General features: G+C 50.1%; 2 protein-coding genes across 3 annotated transcripts in view; one reads left to right on the forward strand and one right to left on the reverse strand.

The window, feature by feature from the left end:
* Nucleotides 1-5,151: 5,151 nt before the first annotated feature.
* Nucleotides 5,152-15,894, reverse strand: part of LOC143368221 (uncharacterized) — an 88,010-nt gene continuing 77,267 nt past the window's right edge. The window contains exons 3-5 of one of the 2 annotated variants that reach the window (XM_076810729.1): nucleotides 9,355-9,627; nucleotides 7,385-8,196; nucleotides 5,152-6,430 (exon numbers count right to left, since the gene is read on the reverse strand). In XM_076810729.1, coding sequence (XP_076666844.1) covers nucleotides 5,959-6,430; nucleotides 7,385-8,196; nucleotides 9,355-9,522 — 1,452 coding nt within the window. In that variant the 5' untranslated portion in view covers nucleotides 9,523-9,627 and the 3' untranslated portion in view covers nucleotides 5,152-5,958. The remainder of the gene's footprint in view (nucleotides 6,431-7,384; nucleotides 8,197-9,354; nucleotides 9,628-15,894) is intronic. The other variant, XM_076810728.1, reaches the window with a different exon arrangement.
* On the forward strand, nucleotides 9,531-15,877 carry LOC143368220 (outer dynein arm-docking complex subunit 4). The gene is made up of 5 exons (XM_076810727.1): nucleotides 9,531-10,748; nucleotides 11,232-11,510; nucleotides 12,567-12,996; nucleotides 13,731-13,994; nucleotides 14,424-15,877. The coding sequence occupies exons 1-5, from the start codon at nucleotides 10,508-10,510 to the stop codon at nucleotides 15,049-15,051; spliced, it is 1,842 nt and encodes a 613-aa protein (XP_076666842.1). The 5' UTR covers nucleotides 9,531-10,507; the 3' UTR covers nucleotides 15,052-15,877.

Below are 15,894 nucleotides of genomic sequence, written 5' to 3' on the forward strand. Positions count from 1 at the left end.
CGATTAAACTGTAATTGCGTAGCTGATTACACATTATTTTCTGTAATCGTTCGTTTACATAGTTGACAAAACCAAATGGTCAACTACTTAAAATAACAATTACAGAAAATAATGTGTAAGCAATTACACAATTACAGTTTAATTCGTAATTTATAATTTGTAATTAGATTACATTTCGCCCAACTCCGGTGGAGAGAAAGTCGAGCCTCGCGGGGGCGCTCGTTTTGCAGTTCGCTTCGCTCGCGAGTTTACGATCGATAAAATCTGACAAATTACACAACGATACAATGACATTAGATACGATCGGTTCTCTGTTTGCGCCGATAATGCTCCACCAACTTGGCTCCATTTATTCTTCCCGACCACGGGAATCCCCATCGTTCCGCTCGCTTCCGCGGAGCCAAGTTCGAGGACTCGTGGCCGTAGGCGGAGATCTGACAGGCTCTCGGAGACGCGTCGACGTCGACGATGCTTCTGTACACACCGCTCTGTGTATAAGAAACATTTCAATCGAGTACATACACCGCGGGGTGAAGCGTGCGCGCTCCACCCCGTCTTCCCTTCTATTCCTGTGCTTCTCTATCGCGTTACAGAAACGTACACGCAGGTACCGCCGCTCCCCAGCCACCATAGGCGCAGGAACAATCGCCGAGGATCGAAAGATCGATCTTCCCACCGCCGTCTCACATTCTAACCGCGCAGCGGACTGAAACATCTCGATCCTCCTCCTCAATCTTTCCTCTCGGCTTGAATGATGGTCGATAGCGATCCTCTGTCGCTGGAAAACGACGGGGAAAACGGCGAGGCGTAGCCTCTATGAATTTAAGATGGCGCCGTATTAAAATGGAAATAAGATCCCGGAAGGGGGAGCTCCTGCGCCGTGGCGGGAATCGAATAAATTCCCGCTGACTCGAAAACGGTGAATTTTGCGAGAGAGGCGAGCGTGATTCGCCAGCAGGAGCAACGCGATGGTAATTACCGGCGAGCCATTATTTGTCAGCTTTATCGCGACGAACAGGTTGTGTTTGCTCACGTGCCCCTTATCGGGGTTCGAAGCTCGACCTAGAAAAAGAAAAGGACCGTCGATATCGTTACCGCGAACACGTGAAATGCAGGTCTTTTTCTCTTCTTTTTTTTTTTTCGCAGCGCGATTAGAATATCAGCTCGGTAACGAGTTTTGCGGCCAAGCTGGCTCGAAGCTGAAATTATGGGTGTAGTTATGGCGGAAATTGTACGGTGAACTCGCGCTGATATAATGTCGAGAATTATCGCGCACGAGTTTACACCGCGGGGCAAAGTGGCGCGAACTCGGCTTAAACGATAATATAAATTACACGGCGACGAGTCTACCGCGATCATCATCCAAGCGTCGCGGAGAAGCTCGATTTCACGATCCTCTTTTATACTCTTCTCTACTATACGCGTGTACAGGTACAACTCTCGTAATGCTCTCTCCGTTTTAAATCTTCAACAGTTTAGTACAGTTATATACAAAGTATACAGACTCCGCTACTTCGAAGGAGGGATAGAACTTTCATGCGATTCGTCGTGCCTCGCGACGCGCTAAGCCCGCGGATTAAAACCACCGGTGGAAAGCGCGGTGAAGCTTGCCGTCGGAGCGTTTAATTGCTGGATTGTAGATTTATCCGAGCGTGGTCAGTTTGCAGCGTAGCGGCACGATCGCGATAACGAAAGGTGTGCGTGCGATATCGAATTGTAGACGTAAACTTCGGAATACAGTGGAAAAATACAACTCCCACGATTTATGCGCCAGGAGAATCCTTTAGGAGCACTTCGGGCCGCAAAGAATCAGAAGTTGGAGCCACGACTTGCGGAGAGCAATTTGTTATTCAAATCATCAAGATGGAAAGCCTCGGGAGCAAGAGAAGGTGGAATGCAAAGGGAGAGAATGGACGTCCAAGATTTACTTTATCAAAAGGGTTCTCCGAAACGCCTTCGGGCGACTGAGGGTTTTATATTCGAATCTTCTTCGCGAGAATGTTGCAGAATAATTATAAAGAGTCGCGGTACGTTCCGTTGGTTGAAAGAAATAAGAATAACGTTCCGAGATCGAAGAGAAAGGGAACGACGAGCGAAATGAAACGGGAGATATTGCAGGCTTCGCGGGCAAGCGGATAATCCATCGAACGGAACGAGAGGCAATCCCGTCGCTCCGTTGGAAGCTGGGCCAGCTTTTGGCACCGGTGCTTTTAACTGGCCATCGCGGGAGCCGGCGAGGTTCGCGGGCACAGGTGTGCCCGCAGGTGATGCGGGCACACGTGCGCGGCGCACGACGATTCACGGTGGTCTATTAAGCCAGTTACGCGGACTGACGGCACAGTATCGATCGCTGGCTACCGATGTGAAGGACTCGCACACCCTGATGTGCACGTGTCGCGCGCGTACACGTGTTCCACGGTGTGCAACATCATTCGCAGGTACGATCGTAGGTGAAGTGGAGAAAGGAGAGGCAGGAGGGAAAGCTCAACCCTGCAGCGGAGCTATCGAATGGGACGTCATATTGGAACGATCGTGGTTTATCGAGTCAACCCGTTGCCTTATGTTTGTTCCAAGCCACGTGCACACGAGATTCACTCGGACAAACGAAGGAGAATTGATTCGCTGCTCTCGCGAATTGATAAACCGAGTGATCGATCGACATCTGCTCCATGTTTCGGAACATAATCGGGGGTTGTTCCGGTAATCCCAAGGCAAGGGGTTGACCAGCGCCTGGAATCGTTCGCGTTGCAATATATCCTTGTACGATCGAATCATGTGACACGGAATACGGCTAAAGACACAAACCGTTGGATCGAACGTACCTATATTCCGTTTGGGACGGTGAGGCTGCGGAGGCTTCGCGGTTACTCAGGCAGACGCGAGCGCGCTTTCGGCGTAAGGAGGGGCAGATGACGGTTCCTGAACTCGGTAGCGGGTACACTCGCTTTGGTAAACGTGGGTAAGGTGCAAAGGTGAGAGACCTTATTGGCGGAGTAGAATCGTCTCTATCTGGGGATAAAGGCGAGGTGTCTGCTCGATTATTCGCTGGGGAAAGAGCTGGGTTCTGATAAAGAAGGGATATCTCGACTCAGAAGTTTCCTGCGACTACAAAAGACTGGGCTTCTCGCAGATTAAAGAAGAGGCTTCTTCGGAATTCTTGAGTGCCTCGGGAGAAGGACAAAAGGGTCTTTCGAGGAAGGAGGAAATAAAAGACGAGGGAGTTCAAAAGCACTCGAAAGATCGAGCGACGGGAAAACCGAAGAGAAGCGTAAGGGGTAGTTTCAAAGGATCAGGGACCAAAGAACTGGATGGAATGCCCGCGAAAGGGGTCCAGGAGCCTGAGGACTTCGCGCGGGTCCTGCGAAATTGTGGATGGCGTTTCAAGGATCGTTTCGCTCCGACGAACGAATGGGGGAGGAAAAAAGGAATCTCGATGGCTTTTCTATCTGGTGAACGAAGAGCGGGATTAAACATCTATACGTGGATCCTACGATGCTCGACGGGACGAGAGGAACCGGAAATTGGGTGACAAGCGTGCGACGCAGGGGTCTAAACGCGACGTCGTCGCTGGCTGGAAATGCAAGCCTGTGCACATTCGATCGCGAGCGACAAATTGGATGCTTCATCGACGTACAGTGAGTCGTGGGACGATCGCCACTGGACAAATGCTTTGGCTTCGAATCTTCTTTTGGCTCTCGCCATATTTCCACGCGTATTACTCGAATCTTTCGTGGGTGATCCAGATAGGAAAAAAAATTCTAATCGATCAGTGCTGTGACCTGGTGACTCACTGTATCGCTCGCCTTTGGTACGGTGCCTTCGTGCTTCTCCACTTTGATACTGGAAATTTCATTAATCCCTTTCACGTTCTCAGAGTCACGTTTCAGTTGTTTTCAGTGACAGAAGTTTGGCTCTCCTCGATCTTTCTTTGTACTCGTCTTTAATATGGTTAGCAGTGTAGTCCCTGGCGAAGCTGTAATTATTGGAGATTTCTAGGTCCTAGTAGCTTCTCCATAGAAATAGACGCACACTGGCGAGTGATCCAGAGTTGAAGAGCTCGTTGACGAACGATGTAGCGGACGAATAATTGTGTAATCTACCGTAAAGTCGCAGCGACATTCGAGTGTTTGGAAGAAATTAACGAGTCCTCCAGCACAATTGGTGCTCGACAGCGACGGAGCATCCAAGCGGGAAGCTCGACATGGCTCGCCCGCGTTGATTTTACCCTGGTCTTGTGGCCCCTCCATCCAGAGAGCCGATTGTCGTATCGAGCATCGACGCGTGCCACGTTAAAATCGAGCGACGCCCTCCGTCTCCCCTACTTTCGTTTATGTAACATCGACTGTACTCTAAACTTCTTTTTTTTTTTTGTTCTTTTTGTTCTTTTAACGTTATTTCGTTTTAGCTGTACGCACTACGATAATTACGCCTTTACGAGTTCGGCGGCTACGCCGTTGTCGGTTCCTTTATTATCAAAGAAGTTCGCAGACGATAGGTGAAAAAAGTCTTTAGAGGAAAATAGGTTCTTCTTTCTCTTAGTAAATTGACAAGTAGATAGAATTCATTATTTTTTTTTTTATGTTGTTGTTTTCGTGTCGCGTGTGTGGAATCGAATCGAGGGGCGAGGGTGTGCTGGGGGACGCTGTTCCTAAACCCCCTGGTCGATTCCCTCCTTGGTTCCTACTATGTGTGTAGTTCTGTGTATGTTTTCGTGTTCGTGCATCAGGTTCGATCATCCATCGAATCGATTATCAACGTCAAAGCGGCCCTCTTGGTTCCTCGATGATGACCAGCTCCCCGCACAGTGGGGTGGTTGGATCCTTTCAAGCTGAATCTCCTTCGTCAGAGCTGTCTCATCGTCGAGCCTCCTGGACGAGATACGCAAGGATATATATATATATATCTATATATATATCGCGAGCCTTTTCATCCTTGTTCTCGTTCGTCGGTCTCCAAAGAAAAAAAAAACGAACGAAAGTGATCAATTCGGCCTGTCCCCCCGTGAAACCTTCCTGGGACCGAACAATACATCATCCTCCTCTTGTCGTGGCTGTTTGCCCATAGCCGTCCGCCCTTCCATTTGCCATATTGTCGAGACGATCGGTAATCCGGTGACGAGCTTGTACAACGCTCGCGGAGGGAGAAGATAGATTTCTTTTTTTTATTTTTCCTCGCGTCGTTATCGCGGGCAAATTGCTCTCTCGACGGGGCTTAGGAATCGTGCGAGCTACCGGGCCCGAGCGCCGTTCGCAAAACCTTCTGTCCGTTTCCGGTTTCGGGGTGGAACCCGAACTCATCCCCCGACGCTCTCGGGAGACCCGAGCGTCGACCGCGCAACGATAAAATATCTCTCGGTCGGAGAGCATCATCCCCGAAGAGGATCCGAGACCCCTCCTCCCTGCACAATCTCACAAGTTACATCATCGTGTCACTGTTCTCCGTATTCCCGTTCGCGTCCCGTATCGTGCCGGTCCACTGGCCCGCGAATGCGATTCCTCAGAGAGGCTCCCCGCGCCTGGTGGCCATCTTGGCAGCCCTGGAAGCCAAAGCGCCCAATGAGCAGACGAGACCCGTCAGGGTCTCCCAGAAAGTGGTCCTACGTCTTTTGCGCGCTGCCTGACCGACGTACCCCAAATAGTAGCCGGCGTAGCGCTCGTTTCCGCGCTCCGACGCGCTGTCCGATCTGCCGACGCTCGATCGCGCCGATTTCGGCTGCTGCACGATGCTCCTGCGGTGCTCCTGTTGCGACTGATCCAGGCTATGCCTGGGGGAGTAGTCGCCGTACTTGTCCGGGCCGGCGGTCTCGTACAGGTGTTGCTGGAGCTGCACGTTGCTCAGTCGCCGGTCCATCATCCTGACGAGGTTCTGATGGACGCGCCGATCGTCCTCCTGTAGTACGGGCAACTGCCGCCTGCAAGCGGCCCCAGGCAGCTCGTTCCCCTGCATCTGTTCCACTTGTCAGGCATATTCGGTGTCGGTGGACGCGGATCGCTCGAGGTGGCCCTGATGCCCAGCGAGCTGCTGGTTCTGCTGCTGCTGCTGCTGCTGCTGCTGGGCCTCTGCGTAAGCCAGGCTCTTCTGGTAGCTGAACAGCTGCCTCTCGAGGTTGTAGTTCTCCGCCTGCAGCGAGGCTATCTCCCGTCTCATCTGTTGGTTGTGGATGCGGCACACGTCGTCGTACTTGTGGTAGGTCGCCTGGAACAGCAGGTGGCTCTCGTTCCACTCGAGACGGATCCGAAGCTGGCCCTTGTCCGTGAGGAACGGGCAATGGTTCTCCTTCACCTCGGTCGTCTTCAGGTTCGTCTCCATGATTATGCCTTCGTCCGCGGGTTCCTGGGCGTAGTAGCGGCTGAACGGACCGCCCGGAAGGCTAATCGCCGCCGTGCTCGAGTCCTCGTCCCGCAACAGATAGGCTGACCAGCTCACGTACCTGGTGAACAAGAATCAGACTCTTTCTTGGGAGCATGCTTGCTTAGGGGTCCGACTGCGGCGAACATTCGGGGCTCGCTTTGAGACTGAGGTATCGAAAGACATCCCGAGCTCAAGGGATATGGAGAATAGACGTATAGGCGGAAGGAACGCAGTGAGGTACTCGAAGCGTTATACCGGGTGACCAGGGCCGCGTTTATAAGCCTCAGAATTTTTTCAGCTGTCTCTAGTTGTTATATTATGAATTTAATATTTGGGACATTCCACGCGAAATCGGACACTTTTTGGAGTAACATTTCGGATGAAATTTGAATATGTTGTGGTCTTTAGGGATATGTAAACATATCTCGAAGGATTTTTGACAATTTTGAAAAATGTCGATTTTACAGCTGTTTGAAGGTAAGTGCTAACTTTTTTTCAATAAATTATAACTATGGAAGTAGTAAACGGATGGAGATCGCAGCGGCCAAACGGCTATACCTGATATTCTTATACAGGACTCTCGAAATTGGTAAGTATTTGAAAAAAACTGAAGTAATCCGTTTACTACTTCCATAGTTATAATTTATTGAAAAAAAGTTAGCTCTTACCTTCAAACAGCTGTAAAATCGACATTTTTCAAAATTGTCAAAAATCCTTCGAGATATGGTTATATATCCCTAAAGACTACAACCTACTCAAATTTCATCCGAAATGTTACTCCAAAAAGTGTCCGATTTCGCGTGGAATGCCCCATTTAAAAAGATGTATTTTATTTTGCAACTATAAGTAGGCTGTTTTTTATATTGTTTGCGAGGTGTAAGATTTTAAAATGTGACCTCAGCTTGCGTCTAATGCGCCTTATTGCAAAGGCGGCCTTGAATGCGACATCACTCGCAAAGCTCACTGCATTCTTACCAGCCACAATGCATTTTATGCCATCTCCAAGGGACTCGTTACGAAAATAGTTACAAACCTCAAGTGATTCCTCGGAACGTTGTGGATGTCCTTGTAGACCAAGTGCAGCCGGACGGTATCCGAGTGGAGGTCAGCGCGAACCGTCCAAGCCTGCTGGTCTCGGTCGTAGCACGGCGCAGCGGGCAAAACTGCGGGGCCACGAGCCTGCACGGCGACCTCGCATATGGTCCTGGCTTCGACCATCTCCAGGGACACCCTGACTACCCCTTTGTGAGCGATCTCGGACCACCTGACGCGGGGGTGCCAGCCGAAACCGCATCCCTCCGGGTCGGACAGGTCCTCTATCTGGCCTGAATCGATTCTACGGTCGCCCTCGCCCAGGGCGACGCTGTATCTCACTCTGCACCCATGATCGAACCCTGTCAGCCTCATCAGGTAAACGCTGATACCTCCGTCGTGGCCGCGGTAGCCCTCGGTGTCCTTGTTCCCGTGCGGGTAGATCACCAGGTTCCAATCGAAGCCGCCGAAAGCGAAATAGTCGGTCTCCAGTTTGCTGGACTTTGACTGGCCAGCCGCGAACGTGCTGCTCGGCATCTCGAGGTCCGTCATGTACACGGTCCGCACGTTCGACATGGCAAGCTCCAGCTGAAACTCGCCGTTCGTGTCGGCGAAATTGCGGTTGTAGAGGTCGGACACCGGGATGTAGTGCCTGTTTCCTTGGGCGGGCGCCTCGTACGTGAACTTGACGCGTTTGCCCGAGAAGCCCTCGTTCATCGAGAAGTGCTCCCGGTTCAGCAGCGTGAACGTGAAGTCCACGTAGACCCGCAGGTTCCTCGAGGCACTTCGCCACACCAGGTACGCGCCCAGCATCTTGCAACACATACAAACCGTGTCTTTCATTCACCTGTATCTAGGTCTCAGGGTGGCGTGTAAGGGAAGCTGTCCGCTGGCTCAGGACTAGGAATGGGATGTTTCACTACTCAATTTTGCCAACTCCAACTTGTTTGCAATAAAACAGTGGCTGATTTCTCGACCACAACGTTTTCTGCGCGAACCGCGTGCATGGACAAGGGGATGCTATGCCGATCGCAGCGCGCTTTGCTTTCGGTTCGCGAGCATTCACCCGTGCGCGGAGCTTTCACGATTTTATTCCCGACGGTGGCTTTGTAGCGCTGTGCATCGCGCTCCCCCGTCGCGGTAGATTATTAACGGCGGGCTCGTTAATTCCGCGATATTATCGTAATCCAATTAGGTATCTACTTAGTTAATCGCGGCATATTTCGCGCACCGCGTCCCCATCCGTATTTACGAAAGCACTCGTTCCCCGCGCTAATTAAATCCAACCATCTACGCGGATCGGCGCTTCGATTCCCACCACGCGTTTCGCGGACGATAAAACCTCGAAATGAACGTGGATAGGACAAGCTGGACGCAGGAACGTGGCTCGATCCACACCGTTTGCTCGGAACTCCCCGATCCCTACCTACGGTTTGCTTTGGTTCAAACTTTCAAAACTACTGCGGTCGAATTCAGACTTCGTTAGGATAGCAGTGGACTAACCGATTAGGGGCTGCTTTTAAATTACTTAATGCTTTCTAGTGAGGAGTTTCTTGCAAAGGAGGAGAGGGAGTCTGATAGCTTGTTACGTGATATTATTTTAACCTAATCTTCGATATGAGTAACTTAAAAAAACGATGTTTCATCGCACACACGAAACCGAGTTAAATGAATTATATAAATCTTTAAAAGAATTTTAATAACTGAAAAAGTGCAACGTAAAAAATATGGGGAACGGAATATAAAATCTGACGAATTCTTATACTTGGGGAGGGAGGAGATAAGAAATCGCCAAAATTACCCTTACGTAATTTAATGACGGCCGCTTAGAATAGAGTGAACTAAGTTTAGTGAACGAACAGACTTGATTTCACGACCAGATCGGTTCTTTGCATCTACAATCTGACAGTATCTCTGCAGACACGAAGCAAACGTGATTCCGTGAAGATACAATGGCTCAGTATCTCGTACCTTGTTTCCCTGTGAAAATGCCACGGACCATCGTTGAAAACCGCAGACGAGCACCTTGCTGGTGACGTCTCTTTCGGGGTCGCGCACTACGCTTCTGGTGACGACGAACGAGAAGACCCGCGTGCCATTGCTATCCGGCAGCTGCGCGAATCTGTAGAGAAGAGCCATCACCGCATCTCGAGGGCACAGCTAGATCGATGGTCCACGATTGTTCGACTGGTTTACGTTGCTGAGCGTGCTGGCTTGACCAAGTACCCTGCAACAGAAACGACGCTTCCGCTGTAAATATCCGCCGGTTGCCGTTCGATTTGCCGGCTTCGTCGAATGGGAGAACAGGGAATGGGACACGCGGCGTTGGCCGGCGATGAAAAGTTTCGACAGCAACGCGGGGGGCCCTCTGCCACTGTCGCGGAAAAGATGAAATAGCACGGCCGCAAATCCACTTGGAGCATTCCCTTATAATCCCCCCGTTGTGCGTGACAATTAATGCCACAAGGAGCTTTACGTGCTCGCCGGTATTTCAGAGTTGAAAGCGGATTACGCTGCACCGTCGGATCTGCGCTGGCGCTCAAAGGAGACGCGTCAAGCACGCGTCCTCCTGCACCGAAAAATCCACCGCTCTGGGTTGCCGAGGGGCTTTGGCAGAAAAGAAAACTGGATTTCACTCTTTAAATAAATTTTCGAATTTGCATTAAACAAAATCGCGTTAAATAAATTTTTATCCGTTCAATTCCAGCTGCCGCGCTCAGAATTAAATCCTGAGTGCGCCACTGCAGTCTTCAGTTTGCGAGTCTCTGAACTCTGAACGTTACGTTTAAAGAGCCCAAGTTCAGGGCGTAGATTTTCCAAATTCCAATCATTAATCAGCTGTTATCAGGCGGCGACAGAGACGCAGCACCTCTGTTATCGTCAGAGAAGCAGGGGGCGAGTCGACTTCGTAAAAATGTGATCACAAAGCTATCTTTTACAGAGACCGCGGTGCAAAATTCATGAGTTAAGGGCAGTCTCCTAGCTCCGAAGGTGGTGTCTTTCAACCTCCTGAATTATACACGTCGATTCGCAGGACAGGTTAGCCGGCCTGGGTCCCCGGGATCGACAGAAATTCCGGCCCTCGAATAATTTTTCTCCCGTGGGCAGAGTTCAGGTGGACACGATGTCGAAATCGAGGCACGACGAGGGTCCTTTATTCTTCAGGGACGGTATAGTTTATCGGGAATGGGGCTACAAGCTAGCCAGCCTCGAGAGGTATCCCTCTGCCGAGGGTTACTTCGGGAAAGCGATCGAGCACGGCCAGGATAAGAACCTGAGGACCTACCTCGGCCTCTGCAAGACCCAGGTTAATTACGCGAGGTACAACAGGGCGAACAGGACCGCTGGAAAATGCATAGAAATAGGTTAGCGGCAACTTTCTGGACCACAGATCTCGTAGAGGGATCTACGTTTTTTTTTAGAAGCATAAGAGCCCCCGAAGCGTATTCTATATTTCAGAATTTAAAGATCGCTCGAGTAGTTAAAGAACATGTAACGCGCAGCTCGCGAAAGTCGGCGGGGTAAATTCCCGCCGTCGCTTGTAACTCCGGGAGCGGAAGCGTTGGATTTGTCCTAAAGGGGAGGGCAATTTAAAATAATTTATGTGGCGAAGTAAGTTTAAAGCGGGCCACGTGACTGGAACGAGTTTCGCCGGGCGTTTAAATGCAATTAGCTTGCTCTTTCCTCGGATTATTCTTACTTCTCGAGCCGCTACGGTAATTCGGCCGAGGTGGACGAGAATTTTAAGAGGATCGCTGTGCGAATGCTCCTACGTTTTGTCATCCGCGCCTCCAAGTTCTGTGTGCAGTCGTAGATCGGGCTTCAAAGGGGATGCTGTTAATTTTCAGAGCCCGGCTACTCTCAAGTGAAGCAAATGTTGCTGCAGACGCTTTTCCACGTGGGCGAATTCGAGTACAGTTTGATTCAGGCTCATCGAGGCTTCAAGAAACGTCGAACGATCGCTTTGGAGCATGGCATCCTCCAGGGCAACGAGACCATCGAGGACTGCGTTGGCAGAAACAACCCCCGCAACGCCCTCGAGTTCCTTCTGCCCTGGATACGTAAGCTCGAGGAGCATCGCAAACTGATGATCGAGAAGCTGGAAGAGGAAGTGGACGAGCTCCAAGGTATCGAAAATTACAGGAAAATTAAAGATTTTTGCTTTCAGGCTTGAGAATCTTGAGGATTCGTTGACTAGTCGCAATAGTTCTCTCCAAAACAATGGAATATCCATGTATTCCTCGCCTAAGGAATCACAATTCACTGATTTTCCCTCCGTTTTTTGGTAACTCTCCATCCCCTCCTCGCTGCTACCCCTAACGTTACGTAACTCTGCGCGAGGGAAGATCGCGTCGCGTCGGAAATGTCCGTGTAATTTCTAAGTCTCGGCATAACTTTCTGATTTACCGACTGTAATTTTACAGTAAATCCGCTACCGAGGAAAATTAAGTTACCGCGCTTGTTCCGCCACCGTGCTTGGCAACTTTCTGTTTCGCGGACTAATTGGACTGTAACTCGACGTCCCGGTTACGAAAATGACTTCCAGCGACGGGGCGGGGGGTGAAAAAACTCGTTAGAACTTAAGGCTGCCCGTTAAACACCTTAATTTCCCGCTACGTCGGACTGCAATCAGGTTAGTGGTCCCTTTGGGCATTGTGCGCCACGTTAATAAACGTGTTCGAGCACATTTAGCCCCCCAATACCTCAGAGTAACCGCGCGAAAGCACGGCGAACTGTATCAGAGGCTCTGTGCTTCTAATTCCAATCAGCTTCAACGTGCACGTACAGCGAGCAATTAATTCCACTTTACTTTCCTTCATTCAAAACTGCTCAGCCACCCCTGCAACCAGACTCGAACATTTGTCCATCATCCACAGACGAGACTCGTCATTAACCTCCCTTCAGCTACGAATCTCGACCGCGATATGCACTTTCTCGCTTGCAGGTCTTAATTAGGAGAGAAAGGTTGTATCGCGAGAGAAGGGTAGACCGGGATATCGTGCGGCACTTGAGCGTGACATTAATTCCCATCGAAAACAGCGAGGCTGTTCGCGTTTCTGTAACGAACTCACCCCTCCGTCGTCGGCGGGGTCTGAAGCGAGAGGCAATTAGAGGGAGCGTTTATAGGAACGATACTTTCGGGCAAGGCGAACTGGACGATTCGATATTTCACTGTTCCCCAGGCGTGGAGGAGGAGGAGCAGTCGAGATTCAAAGTGAACTACCCGGAAGCCAGGGCGGAGGCCTCGTTCAGGAAGCTACAGCAGGTCGTGGCGAAGATATACCTCGGCAACATGCAGCACGACAAGCAGTTCCTGCAGGACTTGGCGAAGTATCCGGCCAGGCTCGAGTCGCCGAACAAAAAGACGACGGCGACGCTGCACGACGAAGCGACGAAGAATTACCAAAGGATTGGGCGCAGGCAGCACATCCTTCGTATGCGAAGGCCGCTTTACGTGATGCTGTTCAAGCGACTGGCCGTACCGAGAGGCCACAGGAACGCGATCGAAGCGGAGAAGAAGCTCAAGAGGAACCTCGTCATCGTGGAGGCCGACTTCCTCTTGCGTCGACTGCACGACATTAGGATGCGCAAGGACTATGCCACGTTCTTCAGGTGAGAGGCTACTGTGCTGCTTAGAAGTGGCTGCCAGCCAGCTTAGAACGTTAACCGGCTGTTAAGGGGTTATGCCTAGTCAGGCGGTCGAAAAGAGGCGAATATTTGTGAATTTTTTTTGAACAAGCGGAAGCGTATATTTTTACAGAACTTTTTGCGATTAAAAGAGCAACATTTAAAGAACATTTGGTAATTTTTTCGTGGAAAAATATTTACGTTTATAATAAAATAACAGGCGACATCCAAGAAGCATTTTTAAAAATTTGGTTTTGCAGGAAAAAATCAGGATTTCAACTTTAAATAGCCGCCATTTTGTTTTAAATTAATATTTCGGAAAATTCTCTCCGTCAACCTGAGGAGACATTAATATACTAACGAAATCTTTTTTGTTTTTTGATTTTAGCTAATCTGGTTCCGAATGGCAATGCTCACCGCAAAGCCAAATTTTTAAAAATGCTTCTTGGATGTCGCTTGTTATTTTATTATAAACTTAAATATTTTTCTACGAAAAAATTACCAAATGTACTTTAAATGTTGCTCTTTTAAACGCAAAAAGTTCTGTAAAAATATACGATTCCGCTTCTTCAAAAAAAATTCACAAATATTCGCCTCTTTTCGACCGCCTGACTAGGCATAACCCCTTAAAAGACTCTGACTCTGACTCTCAAGTTCCGGTTCCCGGCTTCTAAGGTTTACTATTGACAGTCTATTGTCCTTTATTTCAATGTTCCCAGGATGGTAGACCGCGTTAAGGACAAATTCGACTCGTACTCGCTGAAGATGTTCCCCCTGAAGCAGAAGTGTCTGGAAGCCGTGTACAACATGGTCGCGTGGGCGTACATAGACACCCGCGATTTGACGAAATTGCCGAGCAGAGCGATGAAAATAACGTATCTGAAGCACCACATGGGGATTCGCGTGGCTGAGCTGCCCCGCGATTGCGACATCGGCTGGATACAGGCCACCGATTGCAAAGAGGCCCTCAGGGTATTCCGCAGGTACAGCGGATAATGTAAAGTAAGCGTCGAACACCTCGTATCACCCGCCTCCAGCAGCACCCCTAAGTTACCATACAGCTACGATATACCCTATCTTAAAGCTTGGAACTGCCATGGAAATTCTAGTCGCGCCCACCGCCATTTTTCCAGCCGAAAATTCTGGCAAACGGCGGAGGCCGGGGGGGAATTTATGCGTTACAAAGCCTTGCGCAAGAATTCGTGTCGCGCAGGGCTGTGCGGAATTGGGTCGGGATTTCTGCTAGCCGTAAATCAAGCATCACGATTTATCCACTTTGCTCGTCACTGTCCAAATTCGTGAAAGTAGATTACCAAGTCTGAACACCCCCTTGTTACGAGATGCGAAGCAAGGCCCCCGAACGTGATCCGCGTTGGCTTCCGCTTGAAAATGAGAATGAATCTGATCGACAGGAGACTGGCGATGGCGTCGGAGCCCCTCGAGCTCGCCTGGCTGTTCCACGAGCTGTGCAAGTACCTGATCGGCATTCGCCGCTACGACCTGGCCAGGTTCTACGGGAAGAAGGCTTGCGACATGGGCCAGAAAGCTGGCAGCGAGCAGTGGGTCCTCAACGCTTATCATCTCTTCCTGCGTATCGAGATCAGCCAGAATTATCGGAACGAAGCGAAGGAGGCGGCCTTCTTCGCGCTCTCCAGCTCCAAGAAGCTTGGCCTCGACTTCCTCGGCGATTTCTACACGCACGTCCTGCGCATCATCGACCAAATCGATGGAGAGAAGACGCTAGACTTCGACGCAATCGCTGCGAGGCAGCATCTGATCTTAGAGCTGATGCCCGAGAATATGAAGCCCAAGGTTGATTTCCTTTGGAGGAGGATGGAGGCAGTGCCAGCTAAGCGAAGGCTGTCGGTGATGCCCGGCTGCAAGCCCGTCGAGAGACAGTTCAAGCTGCCCTGCAAGAGGATGACCATCATGGCCGACCCCCCCAAGGACCCTGAAAGGGAGGCGAGAAGGGCTCTGCTGGCATATTATAGCACGACGATGGAGAGACCTGGTTTCATCGACTTCAACGAGTTTGACTGAAGTTGAAGCTGCCTCGTTGGAGGGTCATTATCCTTCCCAGTTCGAGGGATTATAAAAATGAGGATGTTCCACTGGGGTTATACGAGACGTTGGATAAGGGACCTGGTTTTCGGGGGTGTGATTGACGAGAGGCTTGATCTAGCCTTTGGAGGTAGGTGGTTTAGCTGCTGATGGAAGTTTGGCGAAGCGACGCGAGAAAGGTGATATATTCCAGACAAAAAGGAGCGCTGCGTCTTTGTTAAGGGTTTCATAAAAGAGCAGGTTTCACGCGTCGTTCAATTAAAGTTTCACGCCCTCAAAGTCAGCCACGATTAAGTGGGAGCACGTTGGCCTCGTGTTCAAGCTACCCTGTATAACGTAGATCGTTTCTCCCAGCACGTAGACGCTGAAGACTGATCCTATCTATTCTTCCCTTCGAGAACGGTTCTTTCAAAATACGATGAAATTCACTGGCGCGCGACGGCCGATCTTGACGACGAGATCGACGCAGGATCCCGCGGCCAAGTTTTCGAAGATCGCCTAACAGGATAACTTCGTGGATGTCTATTTGCACGCCACGAGATCGAAAGTTCCGGCTGCCCTGTTTTGCCAAGTAGCCCTAAGAAGTTCGCTGGGGAAATCAAACTCGTTCTATCGAGAAACTTTCTGTGTCTACACCTTTGGAGGGCTTCGTTTGGGTTCCCAGACACTCTTTAATTAACAGGAGAACATGAAACTTTCGCGCGCAGGAAGAAACAATCGAACACCCCCTGAGAGAAATCGCCCGCCGCGTCTGTATCGTTTCAATCTTCCTTTGTGTATGTGCAATTCTGTAAGTGCATTGTCTTGTCAGCAAATACAGTT

Source organism: Andrena cerasifolii, chromosome 4 (genome assembly GCF_050908995.1).
Source record: "Andrena cerasifolii isolate SP2316 chromosome 4, iyAndCera1_principal, whole genome shotgun sequence".
Taxonomy (NCBI): Eukaryota; Metazoa; Arthropoda; class Insecta; order Hymenoptera; family Andrenidae; genus Andrena; species Andrena cerasifolii.

Excerpts from the sequence above, each read along its gene's own strand:
- LOC143368220 (XM_076810727.1), top strand. The coding sequence starts at position 10,508 with ATGTCGAAATCGAGGCACGACGAGGGTCCTTTATTCTTCAGGGACGGT. Across the intron at positions 10,749-11,231 it reads TGGAAAATGCATAGAAATAG|AGCCCGGCTACTCTCAAGTG; the intron begins GTTAGCGGCAAC and ends GTTAATTTTCAG. Across the intron at positions 11,511-12,566 it reads GGAAGTGGACGAGCTCCAAG|GCGTGGAGGAGGAGGAGCAG; the intron begins GTATCGAAAATT and ends ACTGTTCCCCAG.